A 22997-nucleotide genomic window follows, 5' to 3' on the forward strand; every position below is an offset into this window, starting at 1 on the left:
AGGAGGAGGCTGGAGGCGGAGGGGAAGCAGGGAAGGAGGAGGGGGAGTTATTATCCTCGCACGTGATGCGTGGGGCGGAGCGGGCCAGTCCAGAACCCGGGGCCCCTTTCCGCTGTCACCTGCGGCCCCGCTGCTCCGGGGAGGGGACGCTCTCCCTGCGGTGCTGGGGCGCTATGCCCGGGGCCTGGGACAGGGCGGAGTGGCCTCCGAGGGTAAAAGAACTTTTCCGGGGGCTGTTAGGCCATCATATCCTCCAGCCCTTACTGAGCCCGGGAGATTTTGCAGACTATGTAATATAATTACCCCCACCCCCAACATTTCCAAAGTAGAGGAATATGTTGTACATTGATTACCCTCCTAGAAATCTGAACAGCAGCAGCGGATAGAAAAGCCAGGGGCTTTGAAAGCCGTAGACTTTACTGCCTCACAGCCACCACTGATTAGGAATTAAACTGTACCTCTCCAGATTTTTACTCAAGTTCACATTTTTGCTCAAATGGGATTTTTTTCTATATAAAATATTCTTAATTACATTTTGTCTAATTGTAGCTGACACTTTTCATTTGTTCGAGAAGTATTTTACTAAGTGAGTACTACGTGCTTACCACGTGCCAGCATTTGGTCAGGTGTTTGGAATAAGCCAGATCCAGCCCTTGTGTTCTAGGACCTTACTACCTGCTAGGGCAGTGGAACATAAAAGCAAACTGTGATCCAGTGCGGTGGTTGCCGCCAGAGAAACACTACCATGTGCAGAGATCGCAAAGAATTGGAAGAAACTGACTATGTGGTGTGCAGAAGGGGCTGTGAAATACTGTGGGGTGTGGGGTTTAAAAAAGAATGCGCTCCACACAGAGACGGGAGTAAGCAGGTCTACCAAAAAGGGCTGTGTGTGCACGTGTGTGGTCTGCATGCATGCAAAGCCCAGAGGGGCTTAGAAAACAGTGAGCAATGATTGTGACAGAGTGGCTGTTTTCGACTGAAAAAGGAGAGTGGAGATCGGGTCATTAAAAAAAATAATAGCAAACACTTCTGTAGCAATTACTGCATGCCAGGCACCATCCAAGCACGTTATACATGTTAACTCTTGTAATAATCTTGGGTGCTATGTAAGGAAATTGAAATTTACACTGCAAGTGATTATGAGGTAGTGAAAGAAATTAATCAGGGAAGGGAATTGCTACCAGTATGCATTTTAGAAGGATCACTTTCCTATCAGTACAGAGGATGGATTACAGAAGAATACTTTGGAAAAGGCCAGTTTAGAGGGGTTTGTAAAAATCCATGAGGAGATGCCAAAGGCTTGTGAGGCTGGGAAGGAGATGAAAGAAGAAGGAAGTTCAGTATTTAGGACGAGAATCAACAGAGATTGTTGATTGTTTGGGCTGGGAAGGGAGGAAAGAGATGGATATGTCTGGTGTGACACCCAAATTGTCAGATTGAGATCCTGAGTGGCTGTTTATGACATTATCAAGATTAAGTGATAATACAGACTGCAGAAGAAGTGATAAACCAAGCCTTGTTCTTTTGCAATCTCTGCATTTAGAGTGCCCATGTAACGCATTGTATAAGGTCAAGTCATTGGGCTCTGACTGTGACATCTCAGCATCATGTACAATCATAGTTGATTCAGCTGATTTGGCTGAACGAACTGTACCTTTCTACCCTCACCATTCTTACTCGATGTTCCCACCTTCCTGGAGAAGAACCAACTTCCCAGGAAGGAAATTATTTTTTGTCAAGGGTGTGGAAATAGTGCCTATATAACCATAAAGTAAAATAATAAAAAAATAATAATAGGCTTTTTAGGTACGCTCACTCATTGTATCCTCAGAGCAATCATACAAATTAGCTTCATTATCTTAATTAGCAAATAGAAACACTGAAGATCAGAGAGGCTACCGATTCACCCAAGGATACGCTAATTATGTGTAATTTTACCCTTCTACCCAACTTGAAAGTTTTACAATAGCTTGTATTGCTCTTCAAAAGTGATTTCCATACCCGGTAAACTATGTGGGTAGAGTTATTTGGGAAATAAATGCCGGAGTGAGACCCTCACACTGAGCCCCAGTGCCGCCAAAGCTTTGCCTCCCCTGTGCGAGCAGGGGTGAGGCGGGGAGGCTGGATGCAGAAGGCCTTCATTAGTCCCATCAAGCTGTTTTTGTTTCATCTTCTTCCAATTTACCCCTACTGTTGGAGAGAAGAAAGGAAAAAAAAAAATGGAAATGGCTCCAGAGACCTGACTGGCAGATCAAGAGGAAAAGAATGCCGCCAGGGTTTCTGTCATCCTGCTGCACGGTGGCCAAGTCATCGCTAACAAATCAGCAGCTGACCTCGTGGAGGCAAGCCACTGATTCTATGGCCCCCAGCAGAGGGTGGACAGCACATCCTTCAATATCATGGACTACTGAGAGACAATTTTGTCAGTCAAGATGGATTTTAGGTGGTTTTTAAATGCTCCATGGCACCTCTAGCTTATGCTTAATTTCTGGGCCATAGACAAAAGCCATAGTATCTGATGCAATCAGGCACAGTAGTTGGTGAATCAAAAAAGTTGGTAAGAGAGGCATAAAAATCAATATATCTTATATATTTCCCAACACCCTTACCTTTGATGATATGCCCCCTCTGAGTTTGCATGACATCTCATATTTCTCCCTAGTACTCCATTTAAAATTGGAATTTACTTGCCTATATCCTCACTAGTGTAGGTTCCCCAAGGGCCAGAGCCATCACGTTCACAGCTGTGTCCCCATCTCCTCCTACAATGTCTAAACAGTATTTAATGGGTCGGTGAAATCAGTAAGTCAATTTTAAGAGGAAGAACTGTTGCTTCTGGAGGAGGGCCCTGGAATCAGTGTTCTGGTGTACACCACTCACACCACTCAGCCGAGTGACTTAACAGAACTCAGTTTTTTAAAGATTCTATTTATTTTTAGAGAGTGAGGAAGGGAGAAAAAATGAACCCCCTACTGGGGACCTGCCTGCCCTAGGCATATGCCCTTACAGGGAATCAAACCAGCGACCCTTCAGTTCACAGGCCAGTGCTCAATCCACTGAGCCACACCAGCCAGGGATCCAGGCCTGTTTTTTCAACTGGATAGTGGGAGAAACTGAAGCACCAAAAGAAGGTAACAAAATAAAATAATGTAAAATACTTAAGAGTTTCTTGCTATGGAAACTATTTGGTAAATGTCAGCTGCTACTTTCTTTTGGTAATGTTATACGGTTATTCTGTTTTACTTACATACCTTTTATAATGTATATAAAATTTCATGTCACGTGGAGTCCATTCTCATTCTTCTTGGTAATTATGTTCTGTAAAGTCACTGTGTGCACTAAATTAGCAAATACTGAGCTGTTGCTCCCAAGATGAATACAGTTAGGTTCCTCTGGTCACATTTTCATCAACCCCTCAATACATAACCTGTGTATGTGTTTCTACTTAAAGACACCGTATTTATGATGTGTTCTTGGCCCATTAACATTGAGCTCACAGCCAACAGCAACTCATGCCTGAAAGAAGCTTATGTAGCACACGTGTTCTCTGGAAGACACATGCCTGCCTTCCTTAGGAACACTAGACAGCACTCGAGCACTACGAAATTAGGGGTCATTCTAATCAGCAAAATCACCAATGGAACCTACAAAACTGGGAAAAGAATTGTCATTAAATAGACCATAAGGAGGACACTGGCGTCTACAGTGACAATTGAAAGGAAGGGCTTTGCCTCGTTTGAACTCAGCCGGGGATGTGCATGTCGGCAGTGCAAATTTTCACTGCTCTGCACATTTCGGGAATAACTGTGAAAGTACTGATTTGGGGGTTTCAAATATATTTTAGCAAATAGGCAAATTCAGAAATATGAAATCATGAGTAATGAGGATCAGCTTCATATGTGTGTGATATATGTGGTAAGAAAAATTGCATAAAACCTTTTGGTATAGGTAAGGAAGACTGGATAAATTAATATAGGGAAGCCAAATAATTCTGGGAAAAAATATAAATGTTGTCAAAAATTAAGAAAGAATCTACCCCTGCAGTTTCGGCTCCAGGCCTGCCCCAGTGCCAGGCTGGCTCCACACTCCTCCCACCCCCGAAGGCCCCAGGCCCCAGGCTAGCACCTTTGGGCCCAGTCTTCAGGGCAACCCCCATGGTCCCAAACTTCAGGCCTGCCCCTGTGCAAGAACTGCCCCTGTGGCTTTAGGCTCCAGGCCCTCCCCAGCACCAGACCAGCACCCACAGATCCAGACTCCAGGGAACCCAGGGTCAAGGTCTGCCTCCATGGACTCAGGGTCCAGGCCATCCCCCACCAACACTGGCAAATCAATCAATGTGATATACCACAGTCAAAAAACAAAGGATGAAAAATCATATGATCATCTCAAGAAATGTTGAAAAATATTTGACAACATTCAACATCCTTTAATCATTAAAAAAAAAAAACACCTCTCAGCAAGTTAGGTGTGAAAGGAATGTATTTCAACAGAATAAAGGCCAAATATGACAAACGCACAACTAACATCATACTCAATAATGAAAGCATTTCTTCTAAGATCAGAAACAAGACAAAGGTGCCCACTCCCACCGCCTCCATTAAATACAGTACTGGAGTCCTAGCTAAAGCAACTAGAAAAGAGGGAGAGAGAAGGGGAAGGGAAAGGGAAGGGCATTGAAATCCGAAAGTATTACAAACTTGTTTGTCTGTATTGTAGATGACATGATCTGACCTATAAAAATCCTTAAATGATTCCACCAAAACTGTTAGAACTAATCAACAAATACAGTAGAATTGCAGGATACAAAATGAACATACAAAATTAGTTGGTTTTACACACTATTAATGAACTATGTGAAAGAGAAATTAAGAAAATCTGCCTTGGCTGGTGTGGCTCAGTGGACTGAGCACGGGCCTGCGAACCAAAGGATCGTGGTTCAGTTCCCAGTCAGGGCACATGCCTGGGTTGCAGGCCAGTTCCCAGCAGGGGACCCACAAGAGGCAACCATACATTGATATTTCTCTCCCTCTCTCCTCTAAAGATAAATAAATAAAATTTTTGAAAAAATTGAAAATCCCATTTACAAGAGCATTAAAAGAAAAACCTTAGGGAAACAATCTGTACACTGACAACCGTAAAACACCAATGAAAGTAATTAAAGAAGACACAGATAGATGGAAAACTATCCCATGTTCACTGATTGGAAGAATGAATATTGTTAAAATCCCCATATGCCCCAAAGCCATCTATAGATTCAATGCAATCCCTACCAAAATTCCAATGGCATTTTTCACAGAAATAGAAAAATGCACGGAAAAAAGCAATCCTGAAAGTCATATGAAACCACACACACAAAACATGTGAGTAGCCAAAGCGATCTTGAGCAAAAGAACAAAGCTGGGAATAGTACACTACCTGATTTCAAAACACAACACAAAGCTCTAGTAGTCAAAAGAGCATGGTAATGGCATAAAAATAAGCATACAGACTAGTGGAACAGAGTAGGGAGCCCAGAAATACATCCACACATTTATAGTCAGTTGATCTTTAGTGGCCACTGGAGATCAGAGATCCCTGGGTTTCATGTGAATAGTGTATCAGCAGAAATACTGCCAGTTTGGTATGTAACAGACATATTATGAAAGAAAAGGCATGCTGGACCCACAAAATTTTACCAATACTCAGCTGCAAATGTACTCTGTCACTGGGAAAGATGCCCTGATGTGGAGCCATGAGCTGCTGAGAATTATTCACAGAACTGTTTTAAACCAAATGGAGTTTGCCCAGCTGGATTTTAATGTTGCTTGGGATCAGTGACTTCTTCTTTTTTCCTTCTTTAAATCAGAACATCTGTGATTGTTACCGTAGGCTTCTCCCAGCATGTTATGTTGGGAGCAAGTGACTTGTTTCTTTCGTTTCATAGTTCCACATATCGAGAAGTTTGCCTCAGGACAGACCATAACCCAAGCCTTAGCCATACCAAATTTAGATGATGGGATTAGGGACATTCCAGCTGAGCAGGTAAGCCCCTTCTAATGGAATTTCCTCGTTTGGCCAAGGTGTGCAGTTAGTTTTCTCTCATCATCCTGATTGGAGCTTACTGAGCTTCAAAAATTGTAGGCTATTTTTGATCAAATTTGGAAGCTTCTGTCTGACCCATTTTCTCTCTCCTAAGACTCCTTTTGTACCCTAGTTAGATTGTCCTATGGGTCGTTAAGACTCTTTTATAATTTATTTAAACCTCATTTTTATTAAGAAGTGTATCATACATACGAAAAAGTGTATAGAACATACAGATTTAAAGAATGACTAAAAAAAATCTAGGTGCCCACAAGCTTGGGAGTTTTTATTGTGTTTTGCCAGTACCATTTGTCCCCTTAAACCCTATTCCACCTCCACCTCCCTCTAACCCACACCCCCTGCAATCACCACCCTATTGTCTGCGTCCCTGAGACCTTTTCTTTTCTGCTCGATGCCTCCACCTCCAACCCCTACCCCGAACCCAGAGCTGTCAGCCTGCCACTTCACCCTTTGTTAACAGCATGGATGGACCTGGAGAACATTATGTTGAGTGAAATGAGCCAGTCAGTGAAAGACAAATAGCATATGATCTCACTCATATGTGGAATCTAACGGACGAACTGAACTAAGAAGCAAGACAGAGACAGACTCAGATTATTTTTTAATTCCTTCCTTCCTTCCCTCCTCCTCCTCTGGGCTTCAGTTTGGATGAATCCTATTGATCTACTGAACACAATTCTTTTGTGTTCCCTTTTTTCAAATAACTAACATTCTTAAGAATTCAGACATTTAGAGAGGCATGTCATCTCACTGAGGTCACCTTTTTGGTGCATCACTGTTTGCTCATGTGAATTAAAAACAAAACTAAACAGTATCATATAAGGCAAGTACAGTCTCTCCACAGAAGTGGCACCATACGCTCACGTTTATTGTACAGTCACAAGTTACACTTTGGGCACTAAGTGGAACATCGTACCAGTTTCCACAAATTCAAATCAAGTTAGCAAATGACATGTTTTAGAACACATTCGTTTTACGTCTCACCCAATGTGGGTGATCAGAAGAGAAGCTAAATAAAGAAAATCTATGTTACTTAGGTAGCAAGCGAAATTGATATACACAGTTTCTAAGTTACTTCAGGAGATTTCAAGGTGTTTCAAAACTGGTACAGAACAGTTCATGTCCAGCTTGAAATAAAATGTAGAATGTACCTTTTAGGAGTAAATAACTTCATTTGTATTTCCATAGTACAATAGAATCACTTCTTCCTGCTAATAAAATATTAATAAATCTCAATTTAGATTAGGCTTACTAAACGAAGAATGCCTTGGAAATTATCTGGGTTTGGTTACATTGTTATATTGCACTTGAGAACAATGACAACAAAAATGAAAGATTCGGTACCTCTCCGAGGAAATCCATTATATTTCAGAAACTACAATGGAATACACTCCTGTATGCACACTGCACTCCACAGGTTGGTCATTCCAACTAGCCTGCTGCCAAGGTAAAGGGAAACTCTCCGAAACACTGAGTACAAAGTCATTTCATTCACCATTTTTGATCCTCTATTCAGTTTTCAAATTTTATATTTTTCCTTAGATATTAAACTACAACATAAGCAAGCCATGCAAGAGCACAAACAAGGCGGCACTGAGACAAGCCATGGTCACACACAGGTGTTCCAAGATGGACTCGGTCTTCACCACGTTCAGCACTACACTCTGCAACACAGGGATGTCCACCAGCTTACGAATTCTGCCTGCTGGTTGTGTACACGCCACTGCTGCATAAATCTCTCCTTCCGGGTCAGGACTCACTACTAAAAGTCTTCCACAGCCCTCTTAAAGAAGCCAGGACAGTCTCTTCTCCTAAGACTTAAATTTTCTCTTTATATAAATATAATGGTTAATGAGAATTTACTATGACTAAGTAGTTTCGTAACACAGGTACAGTCATGGCACTAACATTCGGATTGTTTTACACTTCAGAATTAAGAACTCATCAGAATTATAATAATAATTAATTAGAATTATAATAATTAATTACAAGAGAAGGGTACAGGAAAGAAAATGTAAGAATGACTCTCACACAAATGTTTTTCACAATATCAATTCTCAAATAAATGCCTATATAAGAAATCAACAACAGTATCAATATTTCTTACCAATGTCAAATGCTTTAAATATTCTCTATCTCACTTCTGTATTTTTAAACTGAATTACATTTTCAGTATTTTATACTCAAAACAGATATCAATTTGCAATATATCACACAATAGTATCTAAAATATTTGAAAGTTAAAAGTTTTTATAGGGTTATTTGACATTTCAACCAAATATATTCATGTGCTACTTTAGGGTTAAAAGAATCCAAACATTTCTCTCAAAGAGTAGGCTTTTAAAAGTATACTTCTACCATGTGATTTTTTTAGAGATATAAGTTTTTCATTAAAAACATATTATTGCCTAAGGCTACAATTCATAAAGGCAATTTAAAACATCATGTTAAATTCCAATGAAAACATCCTATTTCCTGTACAAGACCTTAACCTTGAAATAAAGGCCATAACAGAATAGACTGTGCAATAGCAAACTTTTTTATGAAAGAGTAATTTCTGTCCAATAAGAATTTTCAGGTATGACTGCCAGTCCATGGGAAAACAGGTAAGGTGGAAGTCGTCACAGAACAACTTAGCGACCGTCTGGTGGGAAGTCTTAGGATAATTTTTTCTTAACAACATTTTATATTTAATGGTTATTGCATGTGACTATGACCTCTTCAGCTACCGAAAAAACCCTATATTATAAAATCTATTAATTTTGAAATTTACTAAAGCTAAATACAGGGTCTTGTCAAGGTTCTAACTTGTATAACTCACTTAATGTGCCTCTATTTTATGACTACAGCCACTTATGTAGGGAATTATAAGATAAGACGTGGCAAGATAAATTTCAATTATTTAAGGGAAATATTTATCACTGACTAATGAAGAGAGCAGTTAAAAAGCTATTCAAACTCTCAATTTCTAATGCATAACATGATGAAATTGCACAAAAATAATTGTAATTAATAGTCATCCCTAGGCTTTGAAGGACTGTGAATAAATCACATATACCTCTAAAAACTCATCGCCCTAAAGATATATAAAAATACAATTTGCCATCTGTGCAGCTTTTATTTAAAAAGTTCTAGAAAAGTAATTTATGGTAATAAACCTAAGAAAGTTTTAAAAGTTTCCAATAAATTGAATTGCTTATAAAAAGTACTTTTTAAAAGTTATTTTGATAGCTGAGACTGGTTTTGCATATTACACTTTGCTCAGAATGAGGTAATATCCACATATGTGGTATTATGCTATTGCTACCTTAAGAATTTCAATTTCACGGATTTCTCATGGGATGTAGGGGTTGGATGCAGATTCCTAAAGGTGTAAGGATTCCTCATTGATCTTGACCTGTTATCAGTTAACAGTTGTGGAACTATATTTTTAAAAAAAACATATATAGGAAGAAAATAAATTAACCTCAACTAAAAACTCTTGCTCTAATCTAAAAACATACTATTAATAAGCAACTCTATCAAAGAACTACACACGTAGTTTTTTTTAAATTCAAATGCTTATGTTTTTGTATTGTAAATGGCCAGAACAAATGTACTTTGGAAATGGATTTTCAACTCCATATGGCTTTAAGTATCACAATGTTTAGGTGAAATTAAGCTATTACGCAAAAGAGGCATTTCTGATTTAAGAACTAATTTTTAGTATAGGTTCACTTAAAGGATTTAGAATACAGCTTAAACTTAAATAATTAAAATGTTATAAGTGGGTTATGAATTAAATAAATAAAAATTTAATAGCATGTACCCAAACATCGTATTAAAACAAAATAACTATACCTATCTATTACAGGAAAGAATTTTGGTGGAGACAGTTTTTTTTTTTAAGTTTGCCATATAGGAAATATTTAAATGCAAGTTCATGGAACTATAAAGTCTTTAGTAACTTGAAAACTCAACTGTAGTGTGATGTGTAGTAACATTAAGTACCTGTACAAAAGATGTCGGTGCTAAGGTCCAAGCATGAATTGCTTTAGATCAATAACAATAAAAACAACAGCAAACAAAATCCAACAAACAAACCAGAAACAGGAATTATAGGAGCTACTATTTTACACAAAGTGGTAATTGAGGCACTACCTGTCTTATGTACATTAAAGAACTATCACTTCAAATTTTATTATGTAAGTACCTAAAAACACAAGTCAGTAGATGTGTATTAAATGTACGTCTGAACTAATTCGTAAAGAAACAGTTGACAGATATTGCCCTCCTTTTGTGGTTAATACCAATGGGCACCGTCAGCAGTACAGTCTTGTAGTTCCAGTCCTCACAAAGGAAAATGAACTCTATGACGTTGGCAATTCTAATGGATCAGGATGTCACATAACTTAAAAAATCACAGTTAAGTTTCTGAGTTTCCTTCACCATTTTCATGAGGTTGAAGCTGTTCCCTTTCTTGTTCTTCTTGAGGTGGTCGAACACGTTTAAAAAAGCCCATCTGTCAATCAAAGAAAAACTAACGTTATTGCCTTACCAGCGAAGAACATGAAAGATACTCTAAGTGGCTATATTATCACCAAGACAATGTCTTCCTTCAAATAATATGTAATCCTCGTCACGCATCACCATCATCATCAAAGATCCCTTTCCTCCTTCCCTTCCTGTTCAATTCCTCCTCCTTTCAGGCCCTCCCTTCCCCCTTTTTTCCTGCTTCCTCCTCCCTCCCTCTCTTCCTAAGTCCATGACTTACCCTGTGCATCACAAATACCAAAACAGCCAGTAACAACAATCCTGCCAGAACTGCTAAAATTATCACCCACACAGGCACGGGCATGGGTGCAGGCTGAATGCCCCAGGTGACATTAGTGGTAACCTGTTGGGGGAAAAGAAGGTTTTGCATTTTAAAAACAGTTCACCGACCTCTTCAACAACTATGTGAATGACTACTACTTTTTATTTTAGTGACATTTACATTACTGCCTTTTCTTGCATTTATTATTACACATCTGGCATTGATGGCAGACCCATACACACATGAAACTCCCAACAACGGGTGAACTCGTCACCTGTGAAATTACTTCCATATAGGTCAATCCAGTTTATGGATTGACCTATATGAAAGTTTATTGAACCAAGACACGTTGTCCAATTTTTAATCCTCAAGTTAAAGATCTTTAAAATGCCTTCCCTCCTTGCAGTTAATTTCCAGCTTTCTAACTTACTGAGAAGTTTCCAAAAATTTCCCTCCATGAAATTCAGTAAATATGAAGAATCTGTTACATAGGACAAGATGGTAAAATAAAAGCTCTACCTTTAATAATCTGGGATGAGGGAGTAAAATAATATTAAATTATGTTATCATACTGTCAAATAACTCTTAATTACTTTAAATTATCAAAATAGTCAAATTGCCATTACTTAAAATACATTAAAAGTCTCTATGACATTAAACTGAGTACATTTATTCCATTTCCCCAAATCAATGACTTACTAATGTGGAGTTGAAGATATCCTCAATGGGAAGGTTCTTATAAGGAAACTCAATGACATTAAATGAAGCAGATGACTTCAGAGAGTATGAATGATTCTGGTTTTCCTTCTGTACGGAAGTAACAGTGAAATGATTTCCTAAATGTGAGACTTTGTTTCTTTGGGAAAAAGGGTAAGCTCTTTAAGTGCTGCGTCTGACCACTCACATTCATGAAGGTCTCGGTCCACAGCAGAGACTTCACGTACAGGATGGCACTCTTCCCTCTGTCCAGCCGCCCGACCTGGCAGACGATCTTCGAGCACTCGGCAACGCCACAACCCTGCCCAGACATGACATTTACTGACGAGAGAAGGGCGTTCTCTCATCGCCTCAACATTGGAAAGTCAGCCATTTTACTCGTTTCATGTGAAGGCCAAAGCGATGACCCAGATTCTTTTGCCTTGTAGGAATAATGTTTAAAATGAACAGGCTTATATTAAAGCGAGTGAGTGAGTTTTGTTCAACATGAGTTGGTTTTAATGTAATTTGTTATAGAAGAATAAGATCTATAATATTAAAAAGTTTATTTTTATGGTTAGAACTCATTCTTCAGAGAATCTATGATTAGATTCTCGACATTCTGGGCCAACCCAGAACATGGTGACTCTGGTAAGACATAAAAATTGGACTATAATATCCCTGTTAAAAAGAAAAACAGCGAATCTTTCACAGTTATTTCATGTAAAAATCAAGTGACATGCTGATGGTCTTTGCTACATTCAGTATTTTTATCGCTAACTTGAAGGCAGGCGGCCAAAATGAACAAATGTTCACATCTGTGCGCTGCCCAGCCTGCATCAGACGTGTCACACGCATGTAGCTCGCAACGAACGCATCTAGTTAAGTGGAGCCTCCAGTTCATGACCAGGAATAGAAGCAAGCTTTCCTTATTTTTTTTTATTTAACTCTTGTTCAAGTACAGTTCTCTGTCTTGTATTCTCAACCCTGCCCCCCACCCAGTGCTCCCCACCTCCTTCCCATCTCTGCCCCCCACCTTAGTTATTGTCCACGTGTCCTTTATACTTGTTCCTGTGAGTCCTTCCCCTTTTCCCCTGTGATTCTCTCCCCTCTCCCCTCTGGACCCTGTCAGCTCGTTCCCTATTTCAAGTGTCTTTGGTCACATTTTGCTTGCTTGTTTGTTTTGTTGTTTAGATTCCTGTTAAAGGTGATATCATATGGTATTTGTCTTTCACCGCCTGGCTTATTTCGCTCAGCATAATAGAAGCAAGCTTTCTTGACATGATAAAGGGCATCTGTGAAAAGTCTACAGCTAACATTATGTTTAATGGTCAAAGAATGGATACTTTCCCCTAAGATGAGGAACAAGACAAAGATGCCCACCGACACTCTTGTACAACATTGTTCAAAATTCTCTACAAGTGCTATGAGGCAAGAAAAAAATTAAATAAAAGGCATCCAGATTGAAAAGGAAAAAGTGAAGCTATCTCTATTCATAGGTGACAGGATCTTACATATATAAAACACTATAGAATCCACAGTAAAACTATTAGAGCTAATAAACAAGTACAGAAGATGTACAGAATACAAGATTAATATAGATATGAATTTCTATAGCACTAAAAAATCTGAAAATGAAATTAAACAATTAAATTAACTGAAATTAAGAAATTTAAGATTGCACCAAAGATAATAAAATATGTAAAGTAATTTAACCAAGGAAGCACAAGACTTGTACACTGAACATCACAAAATATTTTTGAAAGAAATTAAAGGAGACAAAAATTAACATGAAGATATCTCATGTTCAAGATCTGAAAGAACTAAGATAATAATATTCCTAAATTGGCAGATCTAATAAAATCTTTGTCAAAAATCCAACTACCTTTTTTTGTAGAAATAGACAAGCTGATCCAAAAATTCAAATGAATATTATATGAATATAAATTTATAAGGAACTCTGAATAACCAAAGCAACATTGACAAAGAAGAAAATGTGGAGGACACACACTCTGCAATTTCAAAACTTACTGAAGAGCTACAATGTTCAAACGATTTGGCACTGGCATAAGGATACATGTGTAGATCAATAAAACAGAACTGAGAGCCCAGAAATAAATCCATACATTTATGGCAAATTCATTTTCAACAGGCTGCCAAGACCATTTAAGGGAGAGAGAGATGTTGACATAAGAGCTAAAAGTGTAAGACTTAGAAAACATAGGTATAAATCTTTAGGACTTTGGGTTCTGCAATGGTTTCTTAAATACGACAGCAAATGTACCAGCAACAAAGGAAGAGATAGACTTGAGAAAAGAAATGTGGACTTCTTCAAATTAAAAAAAAACTGCATCAAAGGGTACAAAAATTTGCATTGAGAAAGTGAAAAGACAACTTACACAATGAGAGAAAATATGAGCAATCATAGCTCCGAGGAGAGGAGGACTCAGACTCTATGAAGTATTACGACTCGACAATAAAAGGCAAACAAGTCAATTTAAAAATGAACCAATGATTTAAATAGACATCTCTCAAAAAAAGATACACAAATGGAAAGATGTTCAATATCATTAGTTATTAGGGAATACAAATAAAACAATAAGACACTAGTTCACACTGATAAGCTTGACTATAAAATAATATGTTTTTAAAAGTCAAAAGCAAGTGATAGCAAGGATGGGGAGATACTGGAACAGTTATACATTGCCAGTTGGGAATGAAATGCCTTATGACCCAGCGATTCCACTTCTCGGAGTATACCTGAAGAAACCTGATACACTAATTCAAAAGAATATATGCACCCCTGTATTCACTGTCATGTTATTTACAATCACCATGATTTGGAAGTACTCAAGTGCCCATTGGTAGAAGAGTGGATAAAATAACTCTGGTACATTTACACAATGGAATACTATGCAGCAGAAAGAAAGAAGCAGCTCCTACCCTTCACAACAGCACAGATGGACTTGGAGAACATTATGCTAAGTGAAATATGCCAGTCAGAGAAAGACAAATACCATATGACTTCACTTACATGTGGAATCTAATGAACAAACTGATCTAACAAGCAAAATAGAGACAGACTCATGGAGAACAAGGCTGAAAGCTCTGGGTAGGGGTGGGATTTGGAGATGTGGAGGGGTTGAGAAAAAAGAAAAAGAACTCATTGACATGGACAACAGGGTGGTGCTTGTGGGGGGCAAGGGGGTGGGTGGAGATGATGGAGGATATGGGAGGATCAATGGTGATGGAAAAAATACAATAAAAATGAACTATTAAAATGGCTGAAGTAATAATACATGCTACAACACAGTGAACCTCAAAAACATCACACTAAATCAAAGAAGCCAAACACAAAGGGCCACATGCTACATGATTTTATTTACACAAAATGTCCAGACGAGACCTATCCTTAGAGACAGAGAGCAGATTAGTAGTTGCCAGGGGATGGAAGTAGGGGAAATGGGTAGTTTAACAGGTACAGCATTTCATTTTGAAGTGATGAAATGTTCTAGAATTTGACAATGATGGTGGGTATACAATGTGAATACACCAAAAATCACTAAATTGTACAGTTTTGGAAAATGATGACTGTTATGTTATATAACAGTCATCAATTAAGTTTTATCTCAATTTTTTCAAAGGTATAATTCTGTAGGAAGATAAAGAGTGCAGAGTCCAAAGGGAGGTGGGGGTAGAAAGTAATTTCTGTTTCACATGGGTTGGTCTGGGATGGCCTGCTGGGCTCTGTCAGTTACGGACAGCAGAAGGAGACCAACAGGTGAGCTGCAGGGGTATCTGGGCGAAGAGCAGTCCAGGAAGACAGGAGAAAAATTTTCGAATCCTGGCAGTAGAAACATGGTTGGTGCTGTCTAAGGAAAGACAAGATATCACAACGAGAGGAGCAGAGTAAGAAGAGGAAAGACAGGCCTAGGGCACAAGAGCCTCTATCACCTTGGGCTTAAAGGCTTTGCAGGTTCTGGTGTTCTGAGGTAGGTGAGAAGGTTGTAATGTGACTGACCTATGGCTTCTGTGGATCGCTGTGGCTTCTGTGTAGCAAGTAAACTGCAGTGGGGAAGAGGGCAAAATATTGACTCCAACTAGAGCTTTGGCAATAGTCCCAGTGAGAGAGGATGATGACCTGTTAAGTTGTGGCAGTGGCAGAACTGGTGAAGGGGGCCAGATTCTGGATATTTTTAAAATAGATATTGACAAAATTTGCTGATATACAGGATGTGAAGTTTAAGAGAAAGACAGGAGTCAAGCACGACGCCCAGGTTTTAGACAGAGAATGAACTTGATATTACTAAAATGTAGAACACTACAGAAAGAGTAGGTGGGGAAAAGTCAGGGTTCTGTTCTTAGAATTAAGTTTAAGACTCCTATTAACTATTAAGAGGAATTCCCGTAGGAGGTTGAAAAATGGAGTCTGGCGTTCAATACAGAGGGTAAGGCTGGAAATAGAAATTGAAGTGACGCCCACAGAGGCAGTATTTACAGCAAGAGTGGGTGAGATCACCGAGTGCAGCACTGTATGACGGAACCTTCGACAATGAGGAGATCATCAGTAGAGAGATACCTGCATTTCCAAAGTAGTGGTCACTGGCCACATGTGGCTATTAAACCCCTGAAATGTGGCTGGTGTCTGTAATACTGGACAGCTCAGATCTAATGAATAAATGTAGGTAGTGCAGATAAGAAATGTAAGCCCTAAAATAGTCTAAAGGCCTGGAAATGGAGATTAAGAAGTAACCAGTTGTGGTAGGCAGAGAACCAGAAGAGAGCAGTGTTCTAGAAGTGAATGAGGAGTGCTTCCCAACGGAAGAGGCAATCCACTGCGCGAACTCACTGAGCACTTGATCGTCAGCAAGGAACTAAGGAGGACCGTGGAATTTGCTAATGTGAAAGTAATTGGTGACTGACTGCTAATGAGGATAAACACTTTACCAGAGTCTCTGCTAGCTGATGGTTTGCAGAACTATTAAATTTAAAAAACTTGACTGATAAGCTACTTTATAACACTAGTATCATTATATAGGCTGACTCAACAAAAGTTAATCATATACATATGTGCACATATATGCCAGCAACAAATGACTGAAGTAGACAAAATCCTAAGAATCCCAAAACACCAATCAGAAAGAATATATGCACCTCTACGTTCACTGCAGCATTATTTACAATAGCCAAGATCTGGAAATAGCCCAAGAGTCCATCAGTAGATGAGTGGATAAAAAAGCTGTGGTACATTTACACAGTGGAATAGTACATGGCTATAAAAAAGAAAGAACTCTTACCCTCTGCAACAGCATGGATGGACCTGGAGATTATTATGCTAAAGTAAAAGAAGCTCATCAGATAAAGACAAATACCATATAATCTCATTTAATGTGGAAACTAATGAACAAAATAAAGCGATGAACAAAATGGATACATGGAACAGATGACAGACCTCAGAGAGGAGTGAGGCGGAAAAGGACCGGATGAAAGAGGTGAGATGATCAGCCGAAGAACGTAGATATGCAACACACACACACAGACAACAGTGTGATGGTAGCTAGAGGGACGGGGAGGCGGGGCCTGGTGCAGGTGAGCAAAGGAGGGGGAGGAGTTGGGGGACACCTGTAAAAGTGTCAACAATAAAAAAGAATAATAAAATGAAAAAAGTGAATCATAATGCGAATTATTCTTACAATGTACTTTTGTTGAGGTCTCCGGGATTTTCCTGCAGTGTTGACTGAAGTCTCAAACATTAAGGTGAGACCAGGAGAGAGGCCAGTTAAAGGACTGCAGTCAGAACAAAAAGTTGGACCACAAAATATGCTTGCTACCGAGCTACAAAGATAGATCATTTGAAGAAAACCTGGCATTAATTTGACTAGGAACAGAAAAGTTAAGAGAACTGAATGGTATAAAAATATATGTAGTTCTTTCAAGCACAGCTGTTGTTATTTTCGAAATGTACTTTGGCATCAGTTCTATAATCACATGTTTTTAAATGTTTAAAGCGCTTGTTGTCGAAATGACACTTACCAAAGTGTGAACACCTCCTTCACTCTGAGTGAGATCCCGCTTAGTGACGAGATGATTCCGGCCACCTTGCCCGGCAAGGGTGTCATTCTTCTCCGTTGTTTGTGAACTTGAAACCTAGGATTACATTAAGAAACTGGTGGTAAATAATAACAGCAAACATTTTACATTGACATTTTCCCATAAACTATTATAAGTAATTGAAACACAGTGACTAAAAAATTTGATATAACAGAGAATCCACTACTTAATAATGTATGTGGTGAAAAGCAGAGAAAATAAATATGAATATGTAAAACCAAAAAAGCTATCCATGCTCAGCCATGATTTTTCTCCCCTTGCACAGTCTATAGAAGAAACTGATAAAACATACTGAAAAGGCCAGAGATTCACAGGATACATCTGTGAGAAATGTCAATTGTGAGTATATATTTTTTGTTTTGTTTACTTAACTTTCTGTAGTCCAAACTGTGCGAGGTATGTGGCTAGGATGGAAATGACTATATCCTCTTACACAGAATTCCACTTAATGCCACAGAAATAAGTGGTTCACCAGGACTTCACAGAATCAATCCTTACTCGTTACAGAAACACACCATTTAATCCTTAGTGTACTGGTCACAAACTAAAATATTTTTGCAGAATGGGTTTATGGATTAAAATAGGCTATTTCATGCATTTCTTTTTCCAGTTTAGGGGGGGACGCATTATCATGAAGAGCTGCTGTTAAGCCATTACCTTAATTCTCAAAGGGTTGATCTCCACATCTGAAGTGCAGTTCATCGGCCCATCAATATCGTACTGGAGGATGTACAGCAAGGTGTTGTTGTTGTATTTGTAAGGCCACTGAAGATTTAGCATTGCCTTGCTGAAGGAACTCGGACCGTTGTTTCTCAGCTAATGAGAAAGAGCAAATGTGAATCCTTTGGGCAAAAATCGATGTTACAATCCTTCCCCTAGATCAACTTTAGGGATCATTAGCAACAGTATTTGACATAGCAGAGTTTCCATAGTTGCTCTAACATGACAGAATGCCTGTTACCAAGCAAAAGAAATCAAACTCAGTCTATGTGCCGCAGGGCAGGCGGTGTTAGGGTGAAAGTATAAACAAAAGAAGAAAATAGGAAAAGTTATTGATGAAAGATGGCATAGAAAATCTTCTTCCCATGGAAATAAAACTTGGATGATCTTCTATAGATGTTTTCAGTTTTTAGTCGGAACTGCTGAATGTCCATGTGAAAATATGCAATGACCTACTGCTTTTATTCAAGTAGAACTAGTTGATTTTGAACAACAATTTGTATGAACTGCTTTCTTTAAGTTACTTGTCTAATAAAAATGAACTTGTATATAATAGGGGGGAAATTCAAAGATCTCTCTGGCAGATGAACTATACATCGTTTATGTAAAAATTAAATAGACCTGTCTTTTAAAAGAAGCCTATCTGCTCCTCTCTTTGTTGGATTCCCGCCAGGTAGCAGTTAAACCCGAGAACCGCAAACCTCGTAGATGTGCTGAATAACTGGCCCAACGTCTTCTTCAGTCTCGGGGTTCTCCTTGTGCTCCCAATTTGGAATCGGAAGAAAGATGTGATCAGGACTTGAGACTCTAAACAATGACCAAAGAAAACCTACCATGAATATCAAAATGGTACAGTCAGTTCATTTCCTAGAGTACTCTGTATCTAAATGAATAAAAGCTGAACTAATAAAAAAAAAGCACTACATAGTTAAAAGGAAAAACCTACACATGTGTACACACACACACACACAACTATTTATTGATAATCTATTGTAATAGGCGAACTGATGTCAATTTGCATAAAAGTTCAATACACGTATTTTGCCCCCGCAGTTGTCATGTATGGTTTATTTCCAGAGGATAACCAAGTAAATGCCTGGGGCTTTGGAACATACACCTAGAGCATGCTTTCTACAGAATCTATTGCTCTGCTAAAACCATCACATTAAACATGAAGTGCCCATTATCCAAAAGTAGCTATGGGGTCTAGCAGTTACTTTAAAAAAGTAACTACTTTTTAAAGTAAATTAAATCATGAGAAAGAGATACTCCACTGAGTAATCATACTGACCCTCTTATCTCAACAGCAGCTAAAACAGCAAGGTCAACTCTGTAAGATACAACTGGGCTTACTTTGTCAAAAAGATTAGAGCTGAAAAACAAAAAATATATATTTAGAAATGAATTGAACATCATCATCAAAATTATACTGAGGCAAATGTAGTGACACTAAAAAAAAAACAAATTAAAACCAACAAAATAAATAAAAAAATAAATAAAATAACTATTTCCATTAGCATTTAATTCCAAGAAGATGGTCAAGTTTTATCTAACTTTAATTGTTTCATAAACTCAAAAGACAAAATTGTTCTTATGACATAAACAATGATTTAAAATGGTATATCAAGTACTGAAATTTTAGTCAATTCTATTCCATTTTAAAATATATTGCATGACCCATTTATGACAAATATTTTAATAGTTACTATAAATGAAAAAGGCTGAGTTTATACCTTTGGATTTGTAAATCGAACTTCACAGAGGTGTCCATCTCCGACTGCTGGTGCACGCTGAAGCGCAGGCCCGCTAAGAGCTGAAGGAAGAGGAAAAAACGGTCGTGTTAGTGAAAACAGTGTCTAATTAGTGACATTTCCAATCAATGTCCAAATAGAAAAGAATGTTCTAAGCAGGGTTCTTCTGAGCTTCCAATAAACTTAAAATATTCTAACAAAGATAATTAAATCAGATCTTTCTATCAAATCCCTTTTAAGATACCTGAGCCATTCTATACTGGAGTCTATTTAACAGCCGTTATTAATTATATCTCCTTATAATATTCATTATCTTTCAAAAAATGCAAAAGTCAGTGTCTGTTGATTCAATGTAAGTAAACAATCACACACAGTGACTTGGTTACTGGAAGCCAACAACCGAACTTGTGTTAATGGACCAGGGAGGGGAAAATGGGCGGTAAGAGTGAGAGAACATGTCTAAAGAAGGCATGAACAGGACCAGAACCAGGATTTCTCCCTGCTGCTCACAACTCCATCGACACCAAGCATCCTAACTACTACAGGTGGAAAACTGTTACTTTAAAGAGAACAACTGAGTTACAGGATAAGGGAAAGCAGGCTTTTGGGCTCATATAAATAACACATGAAAAGGCATTTCTGGGGACTTCAAACTGCCTCCCACTTTACAAAGCCTGGAACTGGCCACTTGAAATCACTTGGAATCATCCATCATGAATGAGCTATGAGTGGAGAAGCTGGAGAGGATGAGAATATGAAAAAATAAAAAATATGTTCAACTTGTTAACGAAACATTGTGTTAAATATATGTGGAAAAATGTAATTCTAGGTACTCTGTTCAAGTCCCATTACCTAAGAATCATACATCTAGAAGTAATGACTTTTAATGAAAAATATACTTACAGAAGTATGGAATATTTCATTTTGATTTGAAATGTATTTCATACGTAACGCTGTGTAAGTTTAAGGTGTACAGCATGATTTGATACATTTATACACTGTAATATGATGGCTGTTGTAGTGATAGTATCTCTGTCGCGGCACACAGTTATCACTTCTTTTTTGTGTTGGAACAGTTAGGATCTAGTCTCTCTGCAAGTTTGGTGATGCTAATCCAGTATTATTACCTGTATTCACAGCACCATACATTAGATCTCTAGGACTTACTACAACTTGCAAGTATGTATCCTTTCGCTACATTTACTAGGAGGAATGGTGTTTAACAGTAAATATGGAATGTTTAGCCACATATTATCACAGATCTTCAAATTACCAGTATCTAGGTCGACTGAAAAAAGTAACGAAGGATATACTGCCATTTTCCCTTGACACTAAGAATTCTATGAGGAATACAGAGTAGAGCAAAAGTAGGTTTACAGGTGTGAGTATGCAAAACACTGTTTATCCTTGTATTACTATTTATTAATTATTGTATTTTCCATACGAATAAGTGTAAACCCATTTTTGTCCCACCCTGTATTTTGTTTACTTTTTGGAGGATTGGGGAAGTGACCCATGGAGTGAATGCTCCTCTCAAGCTCCTGGACTAACTTCCCCCGGACCTGCAGGGAAGCCTGATTCAACCACGTGCTGCTCCTTGGTCCTGTCCGAGACAACCAGGAAGGTTTCAAGTTAATGAGAAATTCTATCTCACCTAGGAATGACAGTCTTGGCATTTGTCCAAGTAGCTTTGAATATTCATTAAAGTATTCACTTAAAATAGCAAAGTTACCTCTTCAGTCCTTAAACCGCACTTTCATCCATTTACCAAAATGAAGGGAATGTACACACCAGTTTATTGAATACAGTGTAATAGCACAAGCCATTATTTTAGCATTTTAGTTCAAACTAAATAAAACATTGCTAATCACTGCACTCTAAATTAAAACCAATTTAAAGTTCCTATTTTAAAGTGTTCATTAAAAAATTAGATGGACAAACCCACAGAAAAATGTGCTGCTTTCTTGAGAGAATAAAAAAATCCATTTAATTAAAATACCTTACTTCATCCTGGCTGGTGTGGCTCAGTGGACTGAGCATCAGCCTGCAAACCAAAGGGTTGACGGTTTGATTCCCAATCAGGTCACATGCCTGGGTTGCGGGCCAGGTCCCAGTGGAGGTTTGCAAGAGGCAACCAGTCAATGATTCTCTCACATATCTCCCTCTCTTTCTCCCTCCCTCCTGCCTCTCTAAAAATAGATAAATAAAATCTTAATAAAAAATGAAAAAAATAAAATAAAATGTCTTACTTGAGTCCCAGCCTTCATTGGGTTTCCAAGGTCACATACCACCTGGCGGGTGTGGTTTTCTGTCTTAAATGCACAGGAAAGTCTTGCTAAGGCCTTTGACAGATTAAAAAAAAAAAGATTAAAAGGAAAATTAACTAATTACCAAAGAATTTAAAAAGCAGAAGCCATAAAACTAAAAAGTTCCTAGACAATGTCATGCAGTTGGATATTTCAGTTTCTCAATTTACAAAGCAAATACATCTACGAGTATTTAATGGTGGGGTGAGGTAAGGTGAAAGCCAGAATTGTGTACAACTGCCACATATAAATGCAAAAGTATTTCCGAAAGATCCCTTGGGGATTTAGATACATAACCACACTACCTCTGACAAATAATTTGATGGACAGGCTTAGACACTTTATCTATCTGACCTTGTTTCAGGCACTTAGCCAGCAATTTAAAAAAAAACATCATTATCAATGCATTATCCAAAGTATTAGGCTTGAAAGGACTTACATAAAACAGGCACTTTACTATCTAGCAATTCAGCCTTAGGTAGAATGGCTAAGCTTGCTCTAATATGGGAGGAGTTCTTTAATATTAATGAGACCTAT

The 22997-nt window shown here is 38.3% G+C and overlaps 1 protein-coding gene across 2 annotated transcripts in view; it reads right to left on the reverse strand.

Moving 5' to 3' along the window:
• Positions 1-6928: 6928 nt before the first annotated feature.
• Positions 6929-22997, reverse strand: part of ITGAV (integrin subunit alpha V) — a 79234-nt gene continuing 63165 nt past the window's right edge. For both annotated transcript variants that reach the window (XM_037043797.1, XM_037043796.1), the window contains exons 21-30: positions 22404-22496; positions 20137-20216; positions 19695-19775; positions 19105-19210; positions 18341-18499; positions 17606-17719; positions 11781-11894; positions 11576-11683; positions 10835-10957; positions 6929-10582 (exon numbers count right to left, since the gene is read on the reverse strand). In XM_037043797.1, coding sequence (XP_036899692.1) covers positions 10487-10582; positions 10835-10957; positions 11576-11683; positions 11781-11894; positions 17606-17719; positions 18341-18499; positions 19105-19210; positions 19695-19775; positions 20137-20216; positions 22404-22496 — 1074 coding nt within the window. In that variant the 3' untranslated portion in view covers positions 6929-10486. The remainder of the gene's footprint in view (positions 10583-10834; positions 10958-11575; positions 11684-11780; positions 11895-17605; positions 17720-18340; positions 18500-19104; positions 19211-19694; positions 19776-20136; positions 20217-22403; positions 22497-22997) is intronic.

The sequence above is a fragment of the Sturnira hondurensis genome, unplaced genomic scaffold, assembly GCF_014824575.4.
Source record: "Sturnira hondurensis isolate 20B ecotype Veracruz unplaced genomic scaffold, ASM1482457v3 Scaffold0004136, whole genome shotgun sequence".
Classification (NCBI taxonomy): Eukaryota; Metazoa; Chordata; class Mammalia; order Chiroptera; family Phyllostomidae; genus Sturnira; species Sturnira hondurensis.